General features: G+C 43.1%; 1 protein-coding gene across 20 annotated transcripts in view; it reads left to right on the top strand.

Moving 5' to 3' along the window:
• The window catches only part of LOC132114422 (RIMS-binding protein 2-like), a 166,217-nt gene that overhangs the window by 123,432 nt on the left and 27,945 nt on the right, over positions 1 to 14,840 (top strand). For 19 of the 20 annotated variants that reach the window (XR_009425319.1, XR_009425320.1, XR_009425321.1 and 16 more), the window contains 5 exons: positions 2,498 to 2,708; positions 7,674 to 7,843; positions 9,277 to 9,356; positions 10,238 to 10,347; positions 10,636 to 11,547. Coding sequence is in view for 17 of the 20 variants with exons in the window: in XM_059522523.1 (XP_059378506.1) it covers positions 2,498 to 2,708; positions 7,674 to 7,843; positions 9,277 to 9,356; positions 10,238 to 10,347; positions 10,636 to 11,547 (1,483 nt within the window). In the remaining 3 variants the exon portion in view is untranslated. Of the gene's footprint in view, positions 1 to 2,497; positions 2,709 to 7,673; positions 7,865 to 9,276; positions 9,357 to 10,237; positions 10,348 to 10,635; positions 11,548 to 14,840 lie in introns of those variants that run through there. The other variant, XM_059522518.1, reaches the window with a different exon arrangement.

Here is a 14,840-nt window from a genome sequence, read left to right as displayed (position 1 = left end):
AATATTATCAAAATCCATTTTAAATGTAATTGTTAATATCTATGTAAAAAAGTTTATCAAATTAAAACTAAATGAATAATTATTTATATTGGTCTATAAATTAAATCAATACTCTATTTATCTATCTATGAACATCAAAAACCATTTTGTTTTAATATAATTCTTATTAATAATATATATACAGTACAGACCAAAAGTTTGGGAACATTACTATTTTTAATGTTTTTGAAAGAAGTTTCCTCTGCTCATCAAGCCTGCATTTATTTGATCAAAAATACAGAAAAAAATGTCATATTGGGATATATTATTACAATTTAAAAATAATTGTTTTTAAATTTATTATACTTTAAATGATCATTTATTTCTGTGATTTCTGTTTAGAAATCATTCTAATATGATGATTGATATGATGATTGATTATCAAAGTTGGAAACAGTTCTGCTGTTTAATATTTTTTCAGAACATGTGATACTTTTTTAGGATACTTTGATGAATAAAAAGTAAAAAAAAAGCTATGTTTTTAAAATATAAATTTTTTTGTAATAACAATTTACACTACTGGTCAGTAATTTGGGGTCAGTAATTTTTTTTGTCTTTTTTTTTTTTTTTTTTAAATAAAATCAATACTTTTATTCAGCAAGGATGTGTTAAATTGATAAAAAGTGATAGTAAAGAAAATATATTATTAGAATATATATCATTACAATTTTTATTTTGAATAAATGCAGTTCTTTTTAACCTTTTATTCATCAAATATATTAGACAGCAGAACTGTTTCCAACACTCATAATAAATCAGAATATTAGAATGATTTCTAAATGATCATGTGATAGACTGGATGTTACATGTGACACTGAAGGCTGGAGTAATGATGCTGAAAATTCAGCTTTGCATCACAAGAATAAATTATTTTTTTAAAGTATATTCAAATAGAAAACTATTATTTTAAGTTGTAATAATATTTAACAATATTACTGTTTTTCTGTATTTTTGATCAAATAAATGCAGGCTTGATGAGCAGAAGAAACTTTCAAAAACATTAAAAATAGTAATGTTTCCAAACTTTTGGTCTGTACTATATATATATATAAAATTAAAACATAATTAATAATTAGTATTTGGGTGGATGATTTAGTGAATGACTAATATTAATAATTATATTTGTCTATAAATTAAAACTAAACTTTTTTTAGCAATAAATGCGTAAAAAATAATGTATATCAAATAAATAAAAAAATATATAAAATATATTATCATATTTAAATATTACAATTAATTGTTTGTTACTATTATTTCAGTTATGCTATTTTGGGGGAGTGGTGGCATGTCTTTGTTGCCATCCAAATAGATATTAATCCAATGAAAAACATAGACGAAAATTGCCTGTAAATTGCCTCTACCTTCAGTAAACCTAGAATAAAATTGTCTTCAACTGTGGATTTTATTTATTTATTTTTGGAAACTGTTCTGTTGTCCCCTCATTCCTTTTGGGAGGCAGGTCTTTTGATAGTACAGACTACAGAGGCTAAACACAGGAAATGGATTAAAATGAGGGCAGCCTCTGTATTTGAGGGCATGTTCATAAATTACAAATGAAAGTGCTGCAAAAAGCCAGTTTGCTCTTTTAACTAAGTGGTAAATGTTTCTCATTCACTGTCTGCTCCTTTCTGCTCCTCTTGTGTTGCAATGCATGAGCGCTGCCTTGTGCTGAATCCTGTTAGCGCCTCATGGATATGTGCGTTTGCAGATCAGATCAGCAACAACAAACACAACTGATGTATTGCAGAATGTGACATGTCTCCCTTCCACCACCCTCCTATAATTTCCTAACCCAAAAAGCCATATTTAGTGATTTATGCGAACTTGTAATTGTGTATAAACATGTTGCACAAGACAAAATGTAAGTATAACAGGTCAACTTACAGTTGTATGTTGACTTGTTAAAATGCAAACTCACATGATCCTCTAATGTGGTTAATAGTATTGATGTACAAATATACATGTGAGCTTAGTCAAATCATCAGGCATAAACAGCTTTTACTGTGACGTTGGCATGTGTGGTACCCTTCTCCATTAAATAGTACTTCCCATCGCTAACATCATGATCGAAAAAGAGATTTGATGTACAATAACAGCTGAACATAGATTGACTCCTGTCTTTGTTTGATTCCGTTGGTGTCTGAAGCTGAGAAGTTTCCTTCGCACTAAGAACACAATGCGATTTTTGGTAGGAAAAACCTCCTTTTAGATGTAGGCCATTTATTTGTAGCATTGTAGGTTGCTTACCACATCCACAGTTGGTAGAGTTTGTAGGCAACATTCATTAGCTTTCATCGGTCAGTTAAATTTATAAAAGTTTCCAGTTTTAAATGTCAATGATTTTATCACAGACAAGCCAAAATGGTCAGTACAGTATGTTTTCAATGCTAGCATTTCTCTCTCTCTTTTTCTCTTTTTTTCTTTTTTTCTTTCTTTCCTTCCCTCTTTTTCTTTTCAGGCTAAAGTGAGAGAACTGGAGGAAAAATGCCGGTCACAGAGTGAGCAGTTTAACCTGCTGTCAAAAGAGTTGGAGAAGTTCAGGTTGCAGGCTGGGAAGTTAGACATCCTGAGCAGCGGTCAGCTGACAGGGGGCGACTCGCCCGGCTCACCCTCCAAACCCCTCACCCTCTCCCAGCTTCTCAACGGCCTCACTGCCCCCTCTGGGAAAGGTACAGTATGCATATTGAAGAAGGTCATGTGTTACACTTCCTTAAATATTTCAATGAGTTACATTGCATTGTATTATGTGGTGTTGAAAATCAATATTTGACACTTTACCGTTGTATTCATTCTAATTAATTTACAGCATTCATTCAAAAATGAGTCATTTTTACAGTTTGACAGAAATATTTTTTGGCTTAATTGTAAACAATATAACAATATATTTGTATACAGTATATCAATTTATATTGTCGCGGGCTGAAGAATCACACTGCAGGCTGTGATGAAGGGTTAAAGCCCCGGAGGGTGTGTTTATTAGTGGTTGTGAATGTGAAGGTGCCAGTAGTGTCCGGTGCTCGTCCTCGGTGCGGCGTGATCCTGTTTGCCGGCCGGCTGAGTGCAAGGGGAATCAGTGTCCGGTGCTCAGGTGGCGGGCTGGTCGGTCACTCGCTGTCTGGAGAGATAAGAGACACAACATTAGCTGGCGAACTTCTGGAGAGATTTCTCAACCTTGTCTTCTCAGGTGCAGCTTTTGTAGTCACCCTTTGAGCGTCTTCAGCTGGGACCGATCAGCCCGCGGTGATTGGGTGCAGGTGGATCTCCTCCGTTGCCAGGGCGACGCTGATAGGTGCCCGGGACACGGCTCACACCCCCCCCCCCCCCCCCCCCCCAAGCGTCGGCCTGGACCCTCGGGCGAGTGGGGAAGTGGGGGCTGGGGGGGGGGATCACCCCTGACAGACCTGCGAAAGCTGTCCACAGGCGGGAGAGTCCATCCGCATTGGCCTTGGCGGCTCCAGCTCAATGTCGCACGTCGAAGTGGAAGTCCTGGAGCGCTAGGAACCACCGCGTCACCCGGGCATTGGTATCCTTCGCCCGGGCCATCCATTGCAAAGGGGCGTGATCGGTGATGAGAGTGAATTTCCGTCCCAGGAGATAATACTTCAGCTCCAGGACTGCCCACTTGACGGCCAGCACCTCCTTCTCCACCGCCACGTACCGCTGCTCTGTCGTGGACAGCTTTCGGCTGATGTAGACCACCGGGTGTTCCTCACCATCTTGTATCTGGGACAGCACGGCTCCCAACCCGTCGTCGTATGCGTCCGTCTGCAACAAGAAGGGACAGTTAAAGTCAGGGGCCCGCAATACCGGTTCCGACGTGAGCGCCGCTTTTACCCTCTTGAACTCCTCTTCTTCTGGGGTTCCCCATCTCACCTTCTCCGGCTGTCCCTTCTTGGTGAGGTCTGTCAGGGCTGTCGCTAGGGAGGAGAAGTTGGGTATGAAGCACCTATAGTACCCCGCCAATCCCAAAAAGGCCTGTACCTGCTTCTTGGAGGTGGGCCTCGGGGCCGAGAGAATGGCTGCCACTTTTCCTTCCTGCGGACGGATCAGACCCCGGCCCACCCGGAAACTGAGGTATTTTGCTTCAGGTAGGGCCAGGTGGCATTTCTTGGGATTGGCGGTGAGCCCAGCCTGCCGCAGTTCGAGAAGCACCCTCCGGAGCCGCTCCAGGTGGTCCTCCCAGGTCTCCGAGTGGATGACGACATCGTCGATGTAGGCCGCGGCATAAGCCTGATGGGGTCGCAGCAAGATGCCCATCATCCGTTGGAACGTGGCTGGAGCTCCGTGCAGCCCGAAGGGGAGAACCCGGTACTGCCAGTGGCCACTGGGGGTGGAGAAGGCGGTCTTTGCTTTGGTGGGTTCTGTTAACGGTACCTGCCAGTAGCCTTTGGTGAGGTCCAGCGTGGAAATGAACCGGGCCCTCCCCAGCCGCTCTAGCAGCTCGTCGACACGGGGCATCGGGTATCCATCGAACTCGGAGACCTCGTTAAGGAAGTAGAAGTCGTTACAGAACCGGAGGGTGCCGTCCGGTTTTGGGACCATGACTATGGGACTGGACCAGGGACTGTGGGAGGGCTCAATGATTCCCAACTTCAACATCTCCTGAACCTCCCTTTCGACGGCGTGTCGCCGGGCCTCCGGGATTCAGTAGGGCCGCTGCCGCACAATGGTCCCTGGAGGTGTGCGTACGTCGTGCTGGAGTATGCGGGTCCGCCCGGGACGTGGAGAGAACACAACCGAGAATTGACCGACCAGATGTTGGAGCTCCGTCCTCTGGGCGGCCGACAGTTGGGGGCTGATGTCGACAACCACGAGAGAGGTGGCGGCGAGTGCGGCGACCTGAGTCCTCGTCCCCTCCCAGCGCTTCAGGAGGTTAATGTGGTATAGTTGACTTTCCTTCCTTCGTCCCGGCTTCGAGGCCTGGGGGACTTCCCGGATGCCGAAGAGGACGTACGGCAGCATTTGGTCCCAATCCCGTCGGTCGTCCGCAGCCACGCGACGGAGCATCTGCTTCAACGTCTGATTGAACCTCTTGACCAGCCCATCGGTCTGAGGGTGGTAGACGGTGGTCCGGAGCTGTTTGACCTTAAGGAGGTGGCAGAGGTCAGCCATCGTTCGGGACATGAAGGGGGTGCCCTGGTCGGTCAATATCTCTCGGGGGATGCCGACCCGGCTACACAGCAGGAAGAGCTCCTGAGCGATGGCCTTGGAGGTAGCCTTGCGCAGTGGAATGGCTTCGGGGTACCGGGTCGCGTAGTCCACGATGACCAATATGTGTTCGTGCCCCCGGGCGGACTTTGGCAGCGGCCCTACTAAATCCATTCCTGTTCGCTCAAAGGGCACCTCGATGATGGGCAGCGGAATGAGCGGAGCTGGGGGAGGAGTTTGAGGCGACGTCCGTTGGCAGTCCGGACAAGCTTGACAGAATCGTTTGATCTCCGCCTCCATGCCAGGCCAGTGGAATCGGTCTCGGATCCGTTGGGTAGTATTCTGCGCCCTCAGGTGGCCAGCCATCGGATGGGAATGGGCGAGCTCAATAACCATCTGGGTCCGCGTGCGTGGGACCACCAGCAGTTTCACCTACTCCCCTCTCCGCTGCGCGACACAGTACAGCAGGCCACTCTGGACCACAAAGTGTGGGGTCGGGTGCGGCGGTGGAAGGACCTCCTTTCCCTCAAGCACCCGTACTTGCTTCCAGCAATGTTTTAGCCGATCATCCCCGAGCTGCTCCTCCACAAATTTTCCCCCACCCCTTACCGGTTGGAAGACATCATAGAAAAGGTTAGAACTTTGGGGGGGGGGGACTCACCACCCCGGGCGCTGTCTGAAGCCAGGAGGACAGGGTTCCATCTGGGAGCTCGGCGGAGGTCCTTCTTCTTTGGGCGGTTCCCGGCAGGGCTGGCAGGCTGGGTAGCTTGGGTGAGTAGTTGCTCCAAGCCTGGCCAGTCTCTCCCCAGTAGCACGGGTACCGGCAGGTCCTTGACCACGCCCACTTCCAGGGGTCCGGTGCCGGTCTTTGTGGAGATGGTCACCACTCGGGTAGTTACACTCTGGGTGTCACCGTGGATGCAGGTGATGGATATGCAAGCTTTGGTTCCCGCCCGTGGGGGTAATATGGAGGACTGGACCAGGCTTACAGCGCTCCCGGAGTCGAGCAAAGCTGTAAACGGTCGGCCGTTGATGAAAACCTCGGTCTGGGGTGCCCCTCGCGGTGGTTCCAGATGAACTGCACAGCCTGCCAGCCAGGGGCGATTGGGTGAGGGCGGTGGCTCCGTTGGCATGGGCTCATCCTGTACGCCGGGAACCGCCGACCTGCTGACTGCGCGCTGGGTGCCCTCTGGCGTGCGTCGCTCCTGGTACACCCTCCGGGGAAACGGCGGTGCTCGCTCCCCAGCCTCTCGTCGCAACGTCGCCTCCGCTAGCTCGACTGCCTCGACGAGATCTCCTACGGTCCCCGGGTTCCTCATTCCGGCTGCCTGTCGAAGGGGGCGTGGTAGGGCATGCAGATACCGGTCCAAGACGATGCGCTGGGGTTCCCGGTGAGCAGCCAGTGATGGGCGAGGCGGTTGAGTTCGGCGGCTTGGGCACGGGCTGGCAACCGGCTGTTATACTCCCATGTCCGGAATAATTAGGCCGCAGCGATGGGAGACAGCCCTACACGGGCCAGGATTTCCTTCCGTAGTTCATCGTACGATTCTCTTTGGCTCGCTGACATGGAGAAATAGGCCTGCTGGGGTTCCCCTGTCAGCAATGGGGCCAGTATCCGTGCCCAACTTTCGTGGGGCCAATCCTCCCGAGTGGCTACGGACTCGAACATGCCCAGGTAATGTTCTGCGTCGTCGTGGACGGTCATCTTCGGCAGGAGCTGGGTGGCTTGAGCGCAAGGATCCAGCAGCGGAACCCGCTGAGCAGCCGCGAAGCGGAGAGCGGCGACTTCACGCTCCGTCTCTCCCTGCCGAGTGGCCATATATTCCACAATTTGCTGCTGTCGAATACTGATCTCCGTCAAGTGTTTAAGGAGTTCCTCCATGGCTGGGGGATGGGGGAGGAGTCACCGCCTGACGACACACAGAGAAGGGGAAAAAAATAAAAACAAACCGGTGAGTAACTGGAGTGGTGATGCCGTTGATTCTTCAGCAGTTTGCCCGCATTCTCCACCAGTGTCGCGGGCTGAAGAATCACACGGCAGGCTGTGATGAAGGGTTAAAGCCCCGGAGGGTGTGTTTATTAGTGGTTGTGAATGTGAAGGTGCCAGTAGTGTCCAGTGCTCGTCCTCGGTGCGGCGTGATCCTGTTTGCCGGCCAGTCGGTCATTCGCTTTCTGGAGAGATAAGAGACACAACATTAGCTGGCGAACTTCTGGAGAGCTTTCTCAACCGTGTCTTCTCAGGTGCAGCTTTTGTAGTCGCCCTTCGAGCGTCTTCAGCTGGGACCGATCAGCCCGCGGTGATTGGGTGCAGGTGGATCTCCTCCGTTGCCAGGGCGACGCTGATAGGTGCCCGGGACACGGCTCACAATATATATATATATATATATATATATATATATATATATAATGATGAGTTGAGATGGAGAGAGGAGTACGAGACTGTATACATTAATGAAGTAACCCGTCACCTTTGCGTGTGTGTGAAGGTAACGAGAATTCAATGAGTAAGATCTCAGAGCTCATTCGGCCTCTACAGATGACTGAGGGGGAGAAGGCAGAGCTCCTGTCTGTCAAACCCACCTTCCTGTCACGCAGCACACCCTCCAGCCCACGGCGAGCCTTCCTCTCAGAGGTGCGGCCCGTCATCTCCACTGCTGTGAGTATCACAAACTAATCAGTGAGTGTTCGTTCATTTTACTTTTAACGTTAACCATTTACAGTTTGAGTTTAGTCTTGATGTTTAATTATGAATTGAAAATAACATATGTGACCGTGGATGCCAAAAAAAGAAAATAGCAATCATAATACAGTTTCACAAATACACAAAAGAAAGAAAACTTATTTTTACATTTCCAGGGCTCTCAGAAACATAATTGGGTAAAGTTCTGGATGAATGGAAACTATAACAAATATATTTTTGAGTTCCCATTTGCTCCAAAAGCAAAAGGAAAAAGCAATTATGGTGTTTCTATGACTCTCCAAAAGGGAGAAAAAAAACATAGTGAGATTGATTACAGTGGTAAGATTAGAGAAATATATCAAATTTGCCGTCACTTCCTCACCTGTTGTGTTAAAAAGACCCACACAGCAGTGTTCTAAAATATAATGCAAAGGTCATATAATACAAGGTATAGTGTTATAAATGTACATTGCATTAAAAACTTTTTAAAATGAAAATATTAAAAACTTGCCATATATCATCACAGTCTGTGAAAAGAGTCCATGATGACTCTGAACTATGATTATGAACTACAAGATGAGACTGAACTATCAAACTAAAAAGTTGTAAATAGTCATTGAATAGAATAGAATGGAAAATTCTAACCAATAAATTTCTAGATTCTAAGAGAGCAAAGTAGATTCTACTAGTGTGTCGTGTACCACAGTGATTTGGCCATTATGAGAATAATTACAGTATACATTGACAGGCTGTGTGTGTGTGTGTGCGGGTGTGAACAATCCAATCTGTCTGCTCAGACTGTGCTCTGCTGGTGTTATTGGCTTAATCGCCCACATTATCAGATTGCACACTGGACTTTGCTTTCAATTATTACAGACTCTATTTTTGCCAAACATTTATCAAAAATCAGAACTTGAAAAACAACATGTATCAAAAATCAGAACTTGAAATACAACCCATTGATTTGATGTTCATACTGCATACAAATCTGATTTGGTTTTCAAATCCGATCTTTAGGTCTGAGTGTGCATGGTGTCATTTTGCAGTTTGATTAAATATGATCCACTTCAGGAATTGTTACCAATATCTACGTCACAAAAGACACAGCCTAAATTTTGAAATCTGAAATCTGATGTGACTAGACTGGAAAATCTAATAAACGGTTTTTGAAACCACATACGAATGTGGTTTGGATCAGGTTTGTAAACATTGGATTTCATGTTGTTTGTTGCTGTTCAGACTACATAAAAAAAAAACAGATTTGAGTCAGCTATGCCAAAAAATTCATCTGAACAAAGCATTTAACTCCCTGTACTGTCAAGGCTTAGCATGCTGCTTATCAACAACAATACTGTAAGCTAGTAAAGCTGACCATTAACTCATCTATCCACTTTTCCTCTTTCCTTTAGATGGACAAAGAGCTCAGCTCATCTCCCAGGTCTAAGTCCAGATTCACAGGCAAAGTGCGACTGTGTGTTGCCCGCTACAAGTGAGTGGATCCACTACAACTGTTGTAACAAGTTACAGTACGTTACAATAGAATGTTTGCTGTAATAAATAGGTTATACAATGTCATTAGCTATAATGATTTGTTATATCATGCAAAAGCTGTAATGATTAGATGTAGAATAGCATTAGTCGCTGTATTAAGGTCTGCCTTTAAGAAATTCTCTGGGTTAAGTACAAGTTAGGTGTATCAGCAACATCTGCGCACACTGTCAATTACCACAGACAAGCATTTTAACTCATCTACCAAGCACAGCAGATAAACTTTTAAAATATACTTTCACACTGTTTTGATAGTATAATCATAGCACTTATGATAACACTTATTAGACTGGTTTGGTGCAATCAGAAAATATCTATTCAATTTTTGTTCAAATCATGTGAACTTGGTAAACCAGTTAACTTTGTGTGATATCCATTTAAAGGTACTAGGAAAGGTAGTAATGTAAGAATCTGCTTTTAATTCATTTGGTCATCTTGCCCACAGGCTTCCATTGCTCCACTAGCATGACCAGGTTATATCATAAAAATAATGAAAAATAATGTTTCGAATGGGTTTCACCCCAATATATCAGGCTGGCCAGGATGCTTGAACAAACTGAGCAATGATTTTTAACCACCACAGAGGTACAGTGTAAGTTAAAATAAAATAAAATATCATCCCACAAATGCTCAGTAATATCAGCATTTTTTTTTCTAATACTATTTTGACATTTCAGTTTTTTATAGACTTCTCCTTTGGCTTTTTTATTTAATCCAGAATATATTTTTTAATGTAGGGTTAAATAATAATAATAATAATAATTAAGTTCATGAATTGACTTAATTAATAATAATTAAGTTCACAGCATTTACTCCCTCCAGTTATAACCCTTATGATGGCCCCAATGAGCATCCTGAGGCAGAGCTTCCCCTGGTGGCTGGGAAGTACCTGTATGTTTATGGGACAATGGATGAGGACTGCTTCTATGAGGGTATGTCACGTTACAGTACAACTTCAGAGCAGTTATACACTACCAGTTAAAAGTTTGGTTGTCAGTCAAAGATTTTTTTTTTAAGTTGTCTCTTATGCTCAACAAGGCTGCATTTATTTTTTTAAGTAAAAACTGTTATATTGTGAAATATTATTATAATCTAAAATAAGAGTTTTCTATTTGAATATATTTTAAAATGTAATTTATTCCTTTGATGGCAAAGCAGAATTTTCAGCAGCCGTTGCTCATGCTCCTATTCATCACTTGGTACCCTTTTCTGTTCTCCAGGTGAGCTGTTGGATGGACAGCAGGGTCTGGTTCCCTCCAACTTTGTGGACTTTGTCCAGGATGAGGAGCTCCCGTCAGTTTCTCTTTTGGACCGCATCAAGGAACCGTCCTACCTCAACCACAGCCCCGCCTCCATGCCCAGCAGTGCCGTCAGTACACTCAGCACGCTGCTCTCAGAGAAGCTGGACACCCTGGGCTCAGGTACCGGGACGGGCACCAGCAGTAGCAGTGGGGTGAGCAGCTTGGGCATGAGCATGAGCATGGGTCTGGGTGTGGACTTTCTCGGACCCTGCAGCAATGGCACAGGAACGCTGGACATGAACATTGATGAGATCGGAGAAGACATTGTGCCTTACCCCCGCCGCATTACCTTGATCAAGCAGCTGGCCAAGAGCATTATCATAAGCTGGGACCCTCCAGTGGTGCTGCCCGGGTGGACGGCCATCAGCGGCTACAATGTGCTGGTGGATCAGGAGGTACGCATGAGCGTGCCCTTTGGCGGCCGCACCAAGTCTTTGATCGAGAAGCTAAACCTGGCCTCTTGTACGCACCGCATCTCCATCCAGAGCATGACGGAGCGGGGGCTCTCAGATCCGCTGCGCTGCACACTGCTGGTGGGGAAAGATGTGGTGGTGGCACCCTATTACCTTCGTGTGGAGAACATCACGCAAGTATCGGCTGAGCTCACCTGGATGCCAAGCAACAGCAACTACAGCCACATGATTTTCCTGAATGACCAGGAATATGATGTTGTGAAGCCTGGAGGGTACAAATACCAATTCTATAACTTGAAGCCTATGACAGTGTATAAGTTACGGGTTGTGGCCCGGCCCCATCAGATGCCCTGGCAGCTTCCCCTTGAGCAGAGGGAGAAGAAGGAGGTCTCAGTGGAGTTCTGCACTCAGCCAGCCGGTGGGTCAGCTAACACTGAACGCACACTCAACTTTACATCTTAATTTCTTATTGTGTAGTGATTCAAGACTACACAATAAGGAATTGCGTTCTGGTACTATATATATATATATACATATATATATATGTATATATATATATATATATATATATATGTATATATATATATATATATATATATATATATATATATATACAGATTAATGCTACTGTAAAATCAGCATTGCCACCACAGAAATAAATTACATTTTAATATATATTAAAATACTGACCTGTTATTTTAATTTCTAATAATATTTCATATTATTACTGTTTTTACTGTATTTTTGGTTAAATAAATGATGAGCCTTGGTGAGACTATCCCAAAATGTTTTGTCATAAATTATCACTCTAAATTTGGCAATTAAAAGTAGTTAGGGTGGTTGCTCTGTAATTAATCCATAGATTAGTTTCTTGCAGATTTAAATATTTTTTATTTATTTAAATATGCAGATTTAACTATTTCCAAGCCAAAAATAAAAAGTAAAAAAAAAATGTCAGCGATGCCACATTTTAAGGGCATGATATCTCAAAAAGTATAATTGCTGGAACCTCAAAATTAGAAAAATGTTGTACTCAACTAAATTGTTAATCTCACATTTTGATCATGCAGGGACTAAAACTGACAAAGTCTAATAAGGTTTATGCTTTAAAGAAGTTAGGGTGGTTGCTCTGTAATTAATCCATAGATTAGTTTCTTGCAGATTTAAATATTTTTTATTTATTTAAATATGCAGATTTAACTATTTCCAAGCCAAAAATAAAAAGTAAAAAAAAAATGTCAGCGATGCCACATTTTAAGGGCATGATATCTCAAAAAGTATAATTGCTGGAACCTCAAAATTAGAAAAATGTTGTACTCAACTAAATTGTTAATCTCACATTTTGATCATGCAGGGACTAAAACTGACAAAGTCTAATAAGGTTTATGCTTTAAAGATTAAAAACTTGTATCATTATTCTTGGTCTTGCTGATTTATTATAGATGTAATTAAGCCCCCAATACCACCCACGTCTAGAAATGTTTCACTTTTTTCGACTTTTAAGGGCCAATTATGAAAATATCTGTACCCAGAGGAAACTTTGAAAAATCTGAAAAATCTGAACTTGAAGAGAACAACTTTGTCTTTGTATCTACCAACTCCTATGAGACCAGCAATCATAATCCTTGTCCAATTATGATTCTCAACCAAATATTTTGAAAACGGTGCTTCCTCAGTGAAAAAGTCCTTGCTACTGTAGATCATATAAGTTGTCAGTTGTTTGTGGGAGTTGCTCATGTGCCAGGTAACTGTTAACATTAGGCATGTAACCTTGATGTTTGCTAGACTCTTCCTGTTTATCAATTCACCCTGCTAAAGAAGGAGCCCGGAAGTTTAGTGCTCCATAAAGAGCTTCCTACCCTAGAGAGACAAGTAGACAAGCACAAGCAGCCTTCGTTAAAAGAACCCTATGGCACTTTTGCATTTTGGCATAACACCTATTACGCAGACATCTACCTGAGATGTTGATCAACCTGGTTGCGTTTTGCTTTTTTTCATCTCTCAACGCTGTTCCCAGTGGACCTTGAAGATGCCTTGCTTTGGAGTACAGACGAATGAGAGCGAAAGAAATGAATGAATGCATGATGAATGGAAATGGGACAAGCATTTGCCGCAGTAGGGAAATGGAGCGACTGAAGATGAAAAGAGGAAGAATCAGAGAGGATGTGAGAAAGGGGAGGGCGGAGGGGGATGCCCGGTATTCTGCTTCTGAGGGAGTCCTCGCTCGCTCGTTTTTTACTGTCTCCACTTTATTTGACACTGGCACACACACTCTTAGATATATACACTCTCATTGCAATGCCAAGAAGCAAAGCAGACATGCGTATGAGGATGCTTTCAGTGCCAGCTCGTTCTTCCCTCCCATCCTGAGTGCGACAGCCATTGTCCAGGGAGGAAATGAAAGGCCATCAGCATTAGTAAGGCTGTCTCCTTCAGTTCTGAGGCTCTCAGCAGAGCCTGAGATCATAAACAGTTGCAGTTTTTATTGCTATACAATGCTAATTAACCCTAATGTTCTGTTTGGTGTGGAGAGACCCGAATATGCTTTTAATATCTCAGAAATTACACTTCATCATTAGTTTGATACTTCATACTTCAGAAGTTTATAAATGTCTGTCACTTTTGATCAAATTAATTCATCCTTGCTGAATAAAAATATTAATTAACTACTAATAACAATAACAAACCAAAGCACAGTCTTCAGCTGTGTGTTTGTTTAAATAGTGGTTGGTGTGCCAAAGCACAACATTTACCTTGTAAAGTTAATTAACTTTGCAATTAAGTAATTTAATCAAAACATAGAGTGCTACCAGAGTAGTTGGATTCTCGAGAAATTGAATCTTTTGAGACAGTTCTTTTTAGCAAATTAAAAATGTACAGGAAAGAGTAACTAGTGTAGCCAAATTCATAAGCAAATAATTATTATTATTGTTATTATCCAGTTCTTTTTTAGCTAATCAAAAACATACAGCACAACCAAAGCAGCCGGATTCACAAGAAAATGATTCTTAAGAGTCAGTTCATTTTTGAAAATCAAAAACTTAAAGTACAATGTGACCATAATAGCCAGATTACCCAGCAAATGAAATGAGTCGTTCTTAGTGAATTAGTGAATCAAATACACACAGCGCAACTGGAGTAGTCTGATTTAACTCATAAAGTTAATGTGTTTTAGAATTGTGTCATTTATTTTATAAACTGTAATTTTACAACATGCTACCTTTAATAAAGCCTAAAGGAATATGTGAAAAACAATTCAACCCAGTTTAGATGGAGAACATCCTTGGCTTAGTGCACCATGTTTCTCTCTCTCTCTCTCTGTGTGTTTTAAAAAATGTAAGAAAATGTAAGCCATGCTTTTAAATTGTTAACAAGAATGTTTTTTTTTCTCCCACACTGCCTCTCTGATGTATTGATACTTTTAATTGAAATAGAATGTTAATTAAGGGAAGGCCACTCATGATGGAACAGTCCTGCTCACAGATTATTGAATTTCCAGCACAGTGAAGAGCATGCCTCAGGACATATTGACGTCTTGAGATAAATGAACCCTCAGCCTAGTCTCGCTCACATTGTGTTCTCCAACTACAGACTGTGTGATATGCACAAGGTATCGTAAACCCATCAGTGTGCTTCCCTACAGACTAACGGTGCAGGCATTTATTTCATGATGTCCATCTGAATCAGATAAAGACAGGCTTTGAGCTGTTT

Source organism: Carassius carassius, chromosome 34, assembly GCF_963082965.1.
Source record: "Carassius carassius chromosome 34, fCarCar2.1, whole genome shotgun sequence".
Taxonomy (NCBI): domain Eukaryota; kingdom Metazoa; phylum Chordata; class Actinopteri; order Cypriniformes; family Cyprinidae; genus Carassius; species Carassius carassius.
Note: the sequence above shows the minus strand (reverse complement) of the source record. Positions and strands in the feature narration are given on the sequence as shown.